General features: G+C 48.0%; 1 protein-coding gene across 1 annotated transcript; it reads right to left on the bottom strand.

Moving 5' to 3' along the window:
- Window positions 1-11,916: 11,916 nt before the first annotated feature.
- On the bottom strand, window positions 11,917-14,240 carry Hand1 (heart and neural crest derivatives expressed 1). Its single transcript, XM_076855737.1, has 2 exons — window positions 13,695-14,240; window positions 11,917-12,021 (listed from the first exon to the last, which is right to left on the bottom strand). Exons 1-2 carry the CDS (start codon window positions 14,235-14,237, stop codon window positions 11,917-11,919), a joined length of 648 nt encoding a protein of 215 aa, XP_076711852.1. The 5' UTR covers window positions 14,238-14,240.
- Between the last annotated feature and the right edge of the window lie 1,000 nt (window positions 14,241-15,240).

Raw genomic sequence — 15,240 nt, 5'->3', positions numbered from 1 at the left:
GAGTTAGTATTGAGGCCCAAGAGTTAGCTCAGAGCTGAATGCCAGAAATAGGAGTTTCTTAATTTCTCATTAAGTCGAAAAGCACCAATCTGATCTTGAGGTTTCGCAGCCCCAGGTGGAAGATGAACATCTTCAGCTCTATCTGAAGAGTTCCCAGTGAGATCCACTAAATGAGAATCCTTTCAAGTAGGTCCCACGGAACTGTCTTACAAAATCTCCTGGAAATTTATTTGTATGTCCACATTCAGGAACCACTGAATCTAACCCCCTAAGACTCAGGCCAGGAAAATAGGCTGCATTTCCTATTAGCTTAGATGTGTCAAACAGTGGCATGCATATCCCCAAAGACAATTAAGACCAATCATTCCAATAGATGGCCATCAATCTAGATAAATCCATACTTACGTGTTGCCCAAGTTTAACCCACAGTCCTAGCATAATGCCTGGCATAGAGGAGAACGCTGAGTGTCTGGGATTGAATCTGCCATTTGCTAAACAGTTTTATTATTATTATTATTATTATTATTATTAATTTTGTTTTGGTTGTTTTGTTTTTAGTTTACAAGGCTCTTCCACATCCAGAAGTAATGAAGGCTATCAAGTACCGAGTGCTTGCCAAACAATGTGCTAATAGTTTTATGTGCATTAATTCACTTAATCTCACTACAATCATATAAAGTAGCAAACTGTTATTAACTCCAATTTATAGAGGTGCAAATACAGACTTAGAGAAGTTGAGGAACTTGCCCAAGAAACATGAGAGCAAGAGCCACTTCTGGGATTGACTCCAAGGCTCTCTGGCCCTAGGGACATTGTTGTCAAGCCCATGTCAAAGAACTCAGCGTGCCAAGCTTTGAGGTAGTGCAGCCGCAAGTTACCCTGGTCCCCTCTACAGGATTTACTAAATTTTAATGAGGGATTCTGAGAAGTCACTAAGACTCTAGTTAGGAAATTTAATAGGGTTTAATGGAGGTTAATAAGGTACATCCAACCTTCCAGCCAGGTTTTAACCCACCGAAGCTGAACAGAGATTAACAAGCGCAGGAGGTGCAAAGGCACCTGCGTGATTTAACGGGGTTAATGAAACTGTCAGAGGTTGGTGAGGGACAGCATGCAGTTCACAAGTGATCTGCTTGAGGTCAACGGACAGTAATTAAACAGCTGAAGCCTGCCCTGGTCTGCCCTGGGCACCATGGGGGAACAAATAAGAAAAGGCCACAACCAACATGGTAACTCCTGGTTGGTAGGCTGGGGGGTGAGTTTTCCTTTCTCCCCTGTGCTTTCTGAGTGTCATCTAAACCGTTTATATTGGGCATGAACACTTCCCACCATAACTAAAGTAGCAAAGCCACTTGCTTGCATAGGTTAAGCTTCACATTGGGGAAAGGTGTAGAGAATAGTAAGAGAGGTCAAAGCAACAACAACAATAGTCTTAAACTTAAGCTTGGTATAGGGGCTGTCACCTAGTTACCTCCATGGGTTCTCGACACACGCTATGATATACAAAGGTCACACTGGCAGGAGGGAAGCCAAAACAAATCTTCATCTCCTTCTCTCAAATTGCTACTTTTTTTCTTTTTATCAAGCACCTACTATGTGATAGGTCCAATGTTAAGCACTTTGCATGCCTTAATGACCCTACCACTATTATTATCCGTATTTCACAGATGAAGAAATAGAAATTTAGAAAAGTGAAATGGCTGGTCCAGGATCACCAGAAAGTAGTGTGGATGGGAATCAAACACAGGTCCCAGAGTTCACTGTGCCATGCTGCCTACTAATTGGGCAAGATACTATTTCCCAGGAGCATTATTTAGATCAGGGAAGAACTGGAAATGGCCTCTCTATCAAATAATAGGAGACTGGTTGTAAAAGTATTATGTTTATCATCATTGTAAAATAAGATTTAATGACAGAAAGACATCCATATCAGTTTAGAAATACTATATTATGTTTTCCTATCTATACTATATATGTGTACACACTATATGTAATACGTATGTGTATGTATTCATACATGTATTCATACCACATGTATGTATGCAGATGTGTCTATAAATGCAAATATACACTTGTATCTATAGTTGTGGCCCTATTCACGGGTATATCTGTGTTAGATTTTTGTCCCTGGGACAAACTACCTAACCAGAACAACTTGAAGGAGGAAATATTTGCTTTGTCTCCTGGTTTCAGAGGTTTCAACTGGCTGACTCCATCGCTTTGGACCCGAGGCAAGGCAGAACATCATGGCAGACAGGTGTGGCAAAGGAAACTGCTCACCTCATGGCATCCAGGAAGCACAGAGAGAGGGAGGCAGGGGTCAGGGACAAGATCCCCTTCCAGGGCACACTCCAGTGGGCACCTTTCTCCTCCAAAGAGGGTCCACTCCCAATAATGCCATCAGTCCTGAACCCATCGATGAGCTAATCCACTGATGAGGTCAGAGTCCTCACGATCCAATCACTCCCCCAGAGACCCACCTCTGAACATGGCTGCATTGGTCCCCACCAAGCCTTCAAGACATGAGTCTTTCGGGGACATTCCAGATACAAACTATAGCAATTTCAAAGCTTCTTATTTACCACTCCATGGACTGCCATGCTGTATCTCTATGTGATTCAAAGTAAGGGGAGGGCTGGGGTTGTGGCTCAGAGGTAGAGTGCTCACCTAGCATGCATGAGGCACTGGGTTCGATCCTCAGCACCACCGAAATATAAAATAAATATATTGTGTCCACCTATAACTAAAAAATATTTAAAAAGTAAGGGAAAATACAAAGGAAAAGGCTCCTGGAGGACCAAGGGAGGACCTGGAGGAAGAGACTCCTCTGCAGGCCCTGGAAGGAAATGGAAGAAGGTCTGCTGAACTGAGAGCCAGGGAGTCCAAGCCCACATTACTATAATTAGGAGCAGAAAGCTTCAAGTGCAGGGTAAGCAGCTTGGAGTCACCAAACCTGCCATTATTAAAAACCTACCTGGGCCAGGCTCAGTGGCACACACCTGTCATTCCAGCTACAGGAGAATTACAAGTTCAAGGCCAGCTTTGGTAACTTGGAGAGACCCTGTCTTAAAATGAAAAAAGAAAAAAAAAAAAGATTTTAAAGGGCTTGGAATGTAGCTCAATATTAGAGGGCCCCTGCCTCCCATTCCTGTTACTGAGTAGGGGGGAGGGAGGGAGGGGAGAGAGAGAGAGAGAGAGAGAGAAATATATAGTCACGAAAATGTTTTGGTGTCCCCAGTGTCTGTGGGCCAGGTGCCTAAGAGAATGGACTCTATCCTCCTGGAGCTAGGAATTTCAGAAGAGTTAAGACAGCGGGAGTGGAGAATAGTCTAGTCTGGGTCCTGGTAAAGTCATAGGAACCGTGAAGAAGACCCAGAGCCTGCTTCAGTCCTCCTTCTAAGGACAGAGCGGTGCTTATGGGCTCCGGAAGTCTTAGAGAAGTCAATGAGGCTTAGCGAATGTAATGAGCCTAATTAAGCTAAGATGGCTAATGGGACTTCCTGAGGGCTCATGGCCACCAGCAAGATTGGACTCCACTCAGGGAGGTGTGGGAGGGTACCTGTGCCCAAAGAGCCCCTGCTCCTGCACAGTGACCAGAGGGGACCAGCTGCAGGAGAAGCTGACCAGTCAGCTGGGCTGAGTTTCCACAGGGCACAGATTCAGCCAGGTCATCCAGCAACTGCCAGAAGGTGAAACTGTATCCATGGAAGCTCAAATAAAAAGAACTGAGTGGCCTGTCACCCCAGGCCCCCTCCTGGCGTTTATCTAAACTAGATCAGGTTGAACTTGGCTATCAGTTTGCACTTCCAAGAGCCTCTTCATTTTCAGCTAGTGGTTTTGTTGCTGTTGTTGTTGTTGTTGCTGTTGTTGTTGTTTTTTCTTTGTTTTACTTCCAAGTAGCTCTCATTTCCAAATGCATACTATTCAGATTTATATCTAGAAAAGCTGGCCATGCAAAGATGCTCAGGATGACAGACTTGCAGGAAAATAGCTGCTATTTCTATAGCAAGGAAAGAGATGCTATACTAGAATAGTTATGGATATAATAATCCTCACACCAACTTGCATTGAAACTGTTACCTTAAGTTTCAGGGAAGCTGAGATTCAGAGAAGTTGGGCAGTTTGCCCAAGTTCTCATAGTGAGCTAGGATTGGGACCCACATCACTCTGCCTCCTCAATGTACCAGGAAACCGCCACCCCAGAGAGAAACAGAATACTGGCAGTGTCCGGGATGGGGCAGGGATGGAAGAGTAGTAAACACTGTAGAAGAACTTAGGATCCCAGCAGTCTGGAGTAGTTAGCACGGTGGGAAACCACCCTGCGTCCCCTTGGCCCAGTGTAGTTAGTGGCAGAAGCCTTTTCAGTTATCAAGGGACAGTTGTGCTTTTGCTAGTATCTTCTATTCAAAGGAATGGGGGCAGGGGGCATGCATTTTAGAATGCATAGTAAGGAAACACAGACCCCATCCCTAAGATATCTTTAGGGAAAAAAACCTCAGAGTCCCTGGATGGTAAAACCTCCACATTCCCTGGGAAGTTAGCCTCATGCCAACATGAACTTGCTGAGTCCCCTCTCTGCAACTGTGACCTGCCCTAGAAGTTACAGAGGGAGGGCCCTGGGGCTGAGGCTCACCCTGGCCTCTCTGAGAGTGCAGAGAGGGAGCGTTGCCACCAGGTGGCGCCCTCCCCTTGGTCAATGACAGTTCCCGGCCACGTGGGAAGGGGGGGTATTTTCTGTACCCCTTAGAGATGCTGTATCTGATGAGGGCTTTGATTGATTCCATGATAAATATCCTAGGCAGTCAATGCAGAAAAGGACTTGGATCTCTGGTCCCACTCCCTTGTTTTATAAATGATGCCAAGATCCAGCAAGGCAAGGAAATGCCCAAGTCACACAGCAAATTGCACCTCCTTCTTTGGGCTCCTGACTCTGGTCACGTGACCTACACTCTCACTCTCCCACACACTCGCACCCTGCCTTCCCACTGCCAGTATATGAGCCTCAGTCAAAAGCCTGAGCTTGGGGCAGGAAAAGGCCATGCTCCCTCACCTCTTCCTGCCATGCCCTCTGGCTTCTGAAGAGGCCCAGCAGCCCAATTACCAATAATAGCAGTAATAATAACAGCCCATGTTTACCCTGCTCAGTCTGCCAGGCTAACCGCTTTCCATTCATTATCCAGCCCTTCCTGCACTTCCACAACATCTCTGGGAGCTATTCTGCCTTCCCTTTTACTCTAAGAATTCTGGGGTTCAGAGAGGTTAAGAAACCTGTCCAATGCCACACAGTTCACCCAACCAGTTTTCAACTGGTTGTGAGTACAGGCTTGGGGGCCAGTCCAGACCTCCCTCTTGACCTTGGTCAGGTTTTTTGTGCTATAGTCTCTATAATACTTTTTCCTATTTTAGCCTGACAAGATTGCTGTGGGGGTATCTTAGTCATTAGAGAACTGGGGACCCTGGGGACAATTGGCCTAGGGTCTGCTGACTCTTATCAGACTCTTATCAGATTTGGAACTGGGGGATTTCTCCAAAGATCACTCCACAGTGTACTGCCCAACTCCAGCCCCTTTAATGTCCCTGGGAGTAAGTGGAACTCAGTTCAGCAGCTAGTTAGCCCAGTGGGAAGCCACCCTATGTTCCCTTCGCCCAGCGCCCAGCATAGTTAGTGGTGGAAGCCTTTTCAGTTGTCAAGGGACAATTGTGCTTTGTCCAGTAGGTCTGGAACTGGGGGTCTGCAAGTCAGCTCTGCAGCTGAATAGTTCTGTGGCTAAAAAATGACTCACCCTCTGAGTCTAAGAAGATGAGCCCAAGTATGTTGAGCACTGCTGCCTAATATACAGTAAATGTTCAGTAAAACATAGCTCTTCATTGCCATGATTAACCGAAGGTCCGTGTTCTAAAGAACCACTTAGCAGGACACTTCAGAACACGGAGCTTCCTTTACCATCCAATGTGGTAGCCACTAGCGACACGTGGCTCTTAAGCTCTTGAAATGTGATTCAGACCAAGATAGACTGCAAGAACAAAACCCGATCTTAAATTTTGAAGGCTCACTCCAGAAAACAGAATATATTTTTGTTGATTTATGTTGAAATTATGTTTGGGATATATTGAGTTAAATAAAACATGTAAAATGATTTCATCTGTTTCTCTTCACATTTTTAATGTGGCAACAAAAAAACAAAGTTGTAACTATAGATGTGACATTTGTGGCTTGCATTATATCTCTACTGAACAAAAATGCCTGAAGACAGTTTGAGAAATTCAGCTGCTACAGTCCCACATACTCCTCAGTTTACCTTAATGAGTTTAACCCTCCGTTTACCTTAATAGGGCTTTGAATCCTTAATCCACTTTGGCTCTGTACCCTGAGGCAAGTGAGGGTAATATGTGCCCATCAGAGAGACATCTTCCTTTTCCAAAGCAACCAAACAGACCAAAATAACCTCAGGAGGCTGTGGGAGGTTTAAATAAAATAATGCAAACAGCCCACCACAGATAACACCTTATCTCATTCAATGCTCACAGAGCCCAGGGAGTTGAAGCAATAATCTCTCTAAATTTGCAGATAAGGAAACCCAGGGAGGTTCCATGATTTGAGAAGGGTCTCTTGCCATTATTGTTCTCTACCCTGCACTAGAAGTAAAGGTGAGAAGCCAACAGAAGAGAAGAAGGGAACTTGGGCAAGTCCCCCTTCTCCAACGGCCTCAGTTTCCCCTTCTGAAAATGAGGGAAATGGGTAAAGATGTGGGTAAAGATCTCTGAGGTCTCAATGCTGGGGGATACTCTGAGCATTTGGGTGAACATAATACTTCTGGGACTCCTGTAAGGTCCGAGTCCTCCCGCTGTCCATTCTGTGGGGATAAATGGGCATTTCTGTTTGTTTTAATAACATTTGTAGGAACTTTATATAGTGTCTACGTCTGCTTACATTAGACACTGTGTATTACAGTTAAGAGTCTTTCACTATTTCCCATATAAACCTTGTTTTTTATGGGTTTGGGAGAGCTCAGCTGTAAAAACTCAGCTGAAAAAAAGATTAATTTTTTTCAAACAAATCGGGAGGCTAGTTTCAGGCACTTCAGAGCGAGCATAATTTTTCTTTCCAGTCACTTTTCATTTAAAAATGAGGTTGACTGGTTTTTTAGTTTCATTTCTTTTATGAGGATTTAGCAAGACCATAAGCTTAACTGCTGGTCGATGCATGGAGAGAAGGTATCTGGTGCCTTTTCCAAGAGAGCTGGGGGCCTGGCCGCCTGCCGAACCCGCTCTGCTTCTGACTGGGTGTGTGACCCTTCAACTCTCTGGCTCTTCCTTTTCCCATTGGTCCATAGGGAACCTCTGCCTGCCTGCCTCCCTTCTAGATTACCAGGAGGAAAATGTGCTTCAAGAAATGGAAATACCAAAGAAATTGAACGCTCGCTATGCAAACCAACACCAGAAGTTGCTGCAAAGAATAACATGCAGACTTTTTTACCAGAAGAAAGGAAGTGCCTGGAATCAGAAAGTTATAGCCAAGAAAGAATCTAGAGCTCAGGAGATACCCATTTCCTCATTTTATAGAGGGCATCTACTCTGAGCCCCAGCAGGGAATAGGTTTCCAGAGAAAGGGCTGGAGTCAGGTCAGAATCCCAAACCCCTTTACATAACTCCTTCCTTCTTTCTCTGCCTAATTTTGGCAACCAAAGGAAATCAGACCGAAGCATATCTAGATGCGTGTGTGTACTTATGCATGTGTGTGCGGGCACGCCTACATACCCTGGAGGTGCTCCAAGATGTGGGGAAAAGCCAAGTCTTTGAAGGCCGCCAGATCTGTACTTCAATCCAAGCCCAGCGTGCCTTTTACCTCCTATGTGACCTTAGAGGAAACCCTTTCACCCCTCTGAGCCTCAGCTGCCTCAATTTTAACCAATCATAACCTTTGTGAGGCTTAGATGAAATAATGAGAGCGAAGGGTTTAAATAGTTTGCTTTGTATATTTTTGCTGTAGTTATTATTTTATTAAGCAATATATTTTAAATGGAAGAAGAAGACTCATATTTGCTGTGTGGAAGGACTAATAACTTTTCCAGACAGATATTTATTATCGTTATATTAATCACTCATCATTATTAGGATTTTCTCTTACTGTGATACTTATACCCACAGTGATACTCAGAGTGCATGTTAGAAATTCAAACATGTATGATGAATACACCATGTACAGTATTGAAATCATGCTGGCAACAAGAGAAGTTAGAAGGAAATTGCAGATTTTTAATCTCAAAAGTAGTATTTATTCATTGTAAAAAAAAATTTAAATATAGCTAATCAAGAGGAATAGTAAAAATTACGCTCATTCCCACAAGTCAGAGGTATAGATATGTTTGGGGGGTTTTGTTTGTTTAATAACATTTTATTTATTCTTATGTGGTGCTGAGGATCAAACCCAGTGCCTCACACTTGCTAGGCAAGCGCTCTACGGCGAAGCCACAACCCCCGCCCATGTTTTGAAGCATATTTTTTCACTTCTTCTCTATGAAAGACATTTGAGGGTTTTTTGTCTATTTACTTATTTATTTTCACATGAAGGAAGTCATAATTATGGTGGTTAGTGATGGGGGAATGGTCTTCCCATAATATTACTTGGTATACTTTGGACAATTTTCGTGTCAATTTCCACGTTTTTCCTAAGGGCTGACTAAAATGTGCTGATGAACTTATTCAACCAGTTCTCTTAATTAGACCAAGGCCTGGGGATCTTTTCCTGTCTTTATTCTTTAGCCCAGTGGTAGGACAGTTGAAGCTTTGTAACATCAGGGACTATTTCCTTATGATATATTCCTGGAGTCTATTTTTAAATTCATGATCATTCCTTTTTTTTTTTTTTCCTCTATGTAAAAGAGAGAATATACTTAAATTAAAATAGTGACACTGCTTCACCACAGCTTGCTTGAAGCGTCTGACAGCGTCGAAACGTGGGTCTAGAATAAGAAAGTAGACACCAGGTTCTAAAGATGTTTGCCAGGAGACAGGCGGAGAACCTCCAGAGCCGGACTGGTTTGTGTGACTGGAGCCACTCGGTTTCTCCCTCCGGGCTTGGCTTTTCCAGCTGTGGACTAGGGCTGGGAACGTGGCATGGGCGTTCACTGCTGCTGGGGTAAAACGTGTAGGAGAGCGAGACAGATCATCCAGCGACCCCATTAAAGGGCAGCGGCTGCCAGTCTGAGTTCCCAGATTCAGGGTCTAAGATCCGAATCAGACATGACTGAGCCAGATTTTAGGGGGTCCACCCTCTCTTCCCAAAGAGAGTTAGGGACCAGCTGAGCGGGGTGTCTCCTGGTTATGCCAGTCTTGGGTCTGGCTGCTGAGGGCGGGAGGTACCCCTGGAAGGTACCCCTCTCCTCTCCCTGGCCTTAAGGAAGCAGGACGCGGGTGCGCATTCTTCCCGTGCCTAAGATACTTTGCCCTGCTAAAAATAGTCAAGGGAGCTGGGCCCTATGTATAGCCCGAGGTTTGTCTTTGAGCTAAATTGGAGTCTTGGGTTCGAATCCAGATAAGGTCCCCTTGTGCTGTGGGCCAGCAATGGTCTCGCTCCCTGGACCCTGGTTTCCCCACGCCCATGCTAGAATTTCCAGAAGGATTCCCAGCTCTTGGGAGGAAAATAATAATAATAAAAGAAGAAGAAAAAAAAAAACTTGGTTTTTCTTTCTTCTCCTCCCTGAGGGCCTGGGGCCTCCGGCCCGCACTGAGGCCGGGGGAGGGGCGCGTCGCCGGCTCATTACGGCGAGGTGTTGCCCTAGTTAAATCGCTGGTCTGTTTGATCTGGCGGCGGGTGGCGAGGGGGAAAAAAAAGAAAAAAGTAGGGGGGCGAGCGTGGGGAGAAGCTCACACCTCCCCCACCATTTCCTCGCGTCCATAAAACACCTTTTATTAACTCCTTCGCGTCCGGAAAGACCCGCGTGGCCTCCCAGCCCCTGCCACGGTGTTTACAGCCAAGACTAATGGGGCCCCATATTCACCCCGCTGCGGGTTGGAGGCAACTGGGCCACGCCTGGTGCCCGGCATAGCCCTGCCCTGCAGCTGACCGGGGTCTCCTGGTCTGTCCCAAAGCCGAGAGCCTGATCAAGCTCGGGTGCACAGCGCGAAAGTGCCAGGACAACCGTGCGCGTCTTCCCGCCTCCTTCGCAGTGAGCGCAGAAGAACCGAGGTCGGCACCAGCAGTGAGCGCTGAGCCCCCTGGGACAAGCGTGGCAGCTGCTAGGGGACACGGCTGCATGCAAATAAAACTAATCATACATTATTATTTATGTTATTATTCGTGGTCGTGTAAACACCTGCGTCTGCCGGCCCCAGTTTAGCCCAACTCGCACCCGCGCTTTTAGGCAATTGTGCCTGCATTTATTCACACCCAGAAATGGTGCGCAGGTGGGGCCTCAGAGACCGGCGCACGAGTGCCTGCAGCACACGCACCCCAACACTTTGCACAAAATCCATATGCTCTGATGCTGGAGAAAAAAATAAATGACTAGGTTTAACCATAATCCCAGCTTATTTGACTCACATAGCTGCTACAACTGGTCGAGACTTTGATGCGTGCTTGGAGCTGTGCTAAGCGACCCTCACAGGACCTGCACAGACACCGGCTCCGTATACATTGCCGAAAAATGCACACCTATATGTTCAGAATTTCACATACATGAATGAATTCTCAGAAAATTTCCCCTCTTTCAAGCTACTCTGCTGGAGACAACCCTGGTTTGTGTGATAGACCCTCTTCCCCTCCTGCTAACTCCACCCAAAGAAAACCACCAAACCACAAATCTGCAGACACGAGTGTGCATACTAACCTGTGAATATTCACCCAGATAAAACTCTGAGTTTAAAAGTCAGAATTTCCCCCGCTTCCCATTCTCCTGGTTCAGGTAAGTCATCCTGTCCTGTTGTTGTGTAGTCTAAGAATTTTACTCTTTGCTCCAGAAAGAAATCCTTTATCTGCCTCCTTCCCTCAACTTGATTTGCAGTTTGGTTTGGTGATTATCAAAGGAGGAGAAGCGGGAACAGGCTTGGCTCCCGGCTGAAATATCACGCAGACTTCCGAGAATTACTGAAAACTTTTTTATTATTCAAGAGCATAGATACTGCTTTGGCAAAGGGAGGGGCAGTGAGTGGTCATACAGATCTGAGGTAGAAAAGGGAGGGGGATGGGGAGATAACGAACGAACACCTGAGTGCAACAGGCATGATAGGTAGTTTAAATATATAAAAACTTTGCAACATAGGGGAAATTTTTATTTAGAAAAAAAAGAGAAAGGAAAGGGGTAAAAAAAAAAAGGAAAGGAAGAAAAAGAGAGAAAGAGGGAGAGTTCCCCTTGGAACTACGTAGGATGTACAGCAACAAAAAGAAAAGTAAAACACTGCTGTTTAAAGGGAACGACAAAAGGCAGCCCTCCACCTTCCCGCTTTCGGTTCTCGTTCCCTGGAAGAAAACTATTGATTCCTCTTATTGCATTTTACTTGGAGAAGAAGGAGTCTGGGGTGGCACAAAGCGGAGAGGGGAACAAGAGAGAAAGCCAGATGGCGGAGTTGAGGATGGCGTTGGGGGTTCTAAATTCGACCCAGAAGGGTTGGAAGGGTGTGTCTTTCGGCACTTGGGTTCCGCAGTCCCTCCCTCCTGCATCGTGCCTCCAAAAGCCTCCCTCGGTTAAAGGAGGTGGATATATATAAATTTCTTTCTCTTAATGTATCTAAAACAATTTCAAATGACATTGCACGTGCGATCCAAGTGTGTGGTTGCAGCCCGCTACCCGCCAGCGCTCTCAGAGGTTCTGCGCAACGCTCTCTCACAAGTCGCAGGAACCCAGAGCCCGGCCTTGGCCGCCGCCTTCATCTCCTCCCGGGGCTCCGGGGTCGCCCAGCCGTGGCCAGGTCCTCGGCTCACTGGTTTAACTCCAGCGCCCAGACTTGCTGCGGCCAGCCGGTGCGCCCTTTAATCCTCTTCTCACCTGGGCCCAGGGCAGGAGGAAAGCCTTCGTGCTGCGGCTGCCAAAGGACACACACACAAGAAGAGAGGCGAAAGAGACAGGTTTAGACGGTTCTGCTCCGATCACCGGCGAGGAGTGGGTGGGGTGAGGGGAAAGGTGTCCAGAGCCGTAACTGGGAGTCTTTAAATAAGTGACGGATTTCTGTTTGCAAAATAGGCAAACAGGCCCATAAATTTGCCTTAATGCGCCAAGTTCCTGGGATCCGGGACAGGACCGGCAGCTGCAGGAGGTTTGGAAACCGGAATTCTCGGCGTCTGGCGGAACGCATTTGTGCTGATTTGGCTTTGTGGCGCCTAAGGAAGACCTCCGGGGACTGGGATGGGAGGGGTGGGAATCCACTTTCCCCAGCTACCTACGCGACCCGCCGGCTTGCTAACAGGATCTACCATCTGGTTTGGATGCAGGGTTGGACCCGCTAGAACTGGTGGCGGAAGCCTCAGATGCTTAGAAGCCGGCCTGACCCGGAGCTTCCTTCCCGGCTTCCGTAATAGGGCACCCAACGGTGCAACTTCCAGGAGGCTGTGCGGCGGAGGGCGGGTTGTTGGGGGGGACAGTGTGGATCCACCCAATAACTACTTGCAATGAGGAACCCCCTTAAATCCTGCATCTCCTCCCACCCAGGGCATCGGCTGAGATTTGAGGACTACTGTCTTTTCCCCCCGTGACCCACAGGCCCCTTGGATCAGATAAAACTGGGCCTGAGCGCACCAACCTGGAGTACTCCTTCGCCAGCCTGAATAACACCGTGCCTAGAGGTCCTGCAGCCCTAGGCAGGGAAACTGGGCACCAGAATGTAATCCCCTAACTGGAGAGGATCCAGAAAGACGTAGTAGAGATTATGACCTCCAAAGCCAAAAAGTGGCTCCTGCTTGTTTATATACAAAGCCATTGAGGTCGCGCTCTAAAACCAGCCCATGGAGAGTGGAACTGGTGGGTTCTGAACCAGGAATTGAAAGCCAGACCTCTTTTACCTCACCTCCACTTCTTTTTTTTTTTAATTATTTTTTTTAGCTGTAGTTAGACACAATACCTTTATTTTATTTTTATTTTATTTATTTTTATGTGGTGCTGAGGATCGAACCTAGCGTCTGGCATGTGCTAGGGGAGCGCTCCATCTCTGAGCCTCCACCCCAGCCCCTCACCTCCACTTCTTACTCCTCTTGTAGCAGATTTTCGTGTTTTGCCCTACTATGGGCCTGTTTCCCTTTTCTATCCAGTGATGGAAGTAGTTTAACCTCTCCACCAAAGGCCGTTTGAGAGCAGAAACTGAGGCCAAAGCAAATTAATGAACTTTTCATGCAATCTTAACCTGGCTTCCAGAAGAACCCAGGGATGCATCAGGCCTCCTCCAAACTGTAAGAGCAATATATAGTGTGTGCACTCTCTTGGAATCCAAGGCTTTCAAAGGAGTTTTTTTAAAAAGCCCTAAGATCCTAACCAAAAGGCTTAAGATCCTTCATTCACTCAGTCTTAACACACACATTACAATTGAATTCAGTTTTGAATCTGCCTCTCTGCACACACACACACAATCACACACTGTAACTATCTGAGAAAACTCCATAGCTTTTCAAAATCTCACACACAAAATTAACTCCGGTTTCTTGCAGTGCTGGCGATGCTCACGCAGACTGCACCCCTGGCTGGAAGCTTACAGGCCCCAGTACTCACCAGCTCCCTTTTCCGCTTGCTCTCGCGGCTACCATCCACCTTCTTGAGTTCAGCCTTGAAGGCTTCGGGGTCGCCAGCCTGTGCATCCTTGGCCAGTACGTCCATCAAGTAGGCGATGTAGCTGGTGGCCAGGCGCAGAGTCTTGATCTTGGAGAGCTTGGTGTCCGCCGGCACGTTGGGGATGCACTCCCGCAGCTCAGCGAACGCGCTGTTAATGCTCTCGGTGCGTCTCCTCTCCTTCTTGGGTCCCGAGCCTTTCCGCCGGCCCAGGCGGCCGCCGAGCGCCTCCAGGCGCCCGGGGCTCTGACCCTGTCTGGCGTCCGGACCGTAGGCGGCAGTAGCCACAGCGGCTGTTGGTGGTGGCCCTCCCGCAGAGAAGTCCGGGGCAGCGTCAGCAGGGCTCAGCAGCCAGCTTTGGAAATAAGGTCGCTCCTGGTGACAACGCGAGGCCGGGCCAAAGAGGAAGGGCTCGTGGAGCATGGGGTGCGCGGGGTGTGGGTGGTGATGGTGGTGATGGTGTGCGTAGCTGCCCACGAGGTTCATGTTGGAGAGGCTCCTGGCCTGAACCACTAGCCGGATTAGCGCCTCCCCATGTGCCCCAAAGAGGACCGGGGCCACCCGTGGGCTCCCGGGCCGCGCACTGCTGGGCGCCGGCTTTACGAGAGTCCTGAGCAAGGTTGAAGATGACACACGTAGCCTGCTGCCTTCGTGCAAGTTTCTGTCGCGGACTAGGATGCCGATGCCCAAAGACCGATTTAACCCTTCTCCGGACTCCCCTTCAGGATCTGGCTTATATAAGGCGCGGCTTTGATGTCAACCTCTCCCTGGAGCCAATAGCAGGGGGGCGGAGAGGAGGAAAGGCGGGGAGGGGGGGGTGGACGTCCCAGGTTTTGCTAGGCTAACGCCACCGACTCCAGGCGGCCTGCTGGGACAGGGAACCGGCCACGCCTCCGTCCCTCCCCTGCCCGCCGATTCCCGGGCTGGGAAGGCGGGGGCTACGTACTCGAGGCAGGCTGGCCAACATGCTGCCACCCCCTCCTTGTGGGTCCAAGGAAAGGAAACTGGAGTCGTGGAAAGAAAAGAAGGGCTCCCCTTGATTTTACAGATAGGGAAACTGAGACAGGATGGGGGTGAAGGGATTGCTCTTGTTTCTAGACTCTCTCGGGAAATCAGAATAGGAGTTGCAGAGGATCCCGGTCCCCAGCTCCAACTGCTCTGCCCCGCAGGGGAATCCAAAGAAGGGAATGCGCGGTGGGAGGCAGGATAGTTTCCTAAAGTTTTTTTCCTTAACATCTTCCTCCCCCACCCCACCCCACCCTCTCGCCCCGGTCATTTAATCATCGGCCCTGTCTGGTGGGACCGGGAGTCGATCTTGCACCCGCGGTTGGACCAGCCGGCCAGTTCTCGCCCAGTCACCGGCAGACCTGAAGCCTGCTTCCCACCGAGACGCGTTACTGAAGCTGCGGTGGGAATGGGCGACGGGAAGAAGGAACGGACGTCAAGCCCAGGGCATTTACCAGTTTGTTCCGGGCTCGAGGGCCTGAAA

Source organism: Callospermophilus lateralis, chromosome 5 (genome assembly GCF_048772815.1).
Source record: "Callospermophilus lateralis isolate mCalLat2 chromosome 5, mCalLat2.hap1, whole genome shotgun sequence".
Classification (NCBI taxonomy): domain Eukaryota; kingdom Metazoa; phylum Chordata; class Mammalia; order Rodentia; family Sciuridae; genus Callospermophilus; species Callospermophilus lateralis.
This window is presented reverse-complemented; position numbering and strand designations above follow the sequence as displayed.

Coding starts and splice junctions, on each gene's coding strand:
- Hand1 (XM_076855737.1), bottom strand. CDS start 14,237: ATGAACCTCGTGGGCAGCTACGCACACCATCACCACCATCACCACCCA. Junction 12,022..13,694: donor GCAAGCGGAAAAGGGAGCTG/GTGAGTACTGGG, acceptor GTCCTTTGGCAG/CCGCAGCACGAAGGCTTTCC.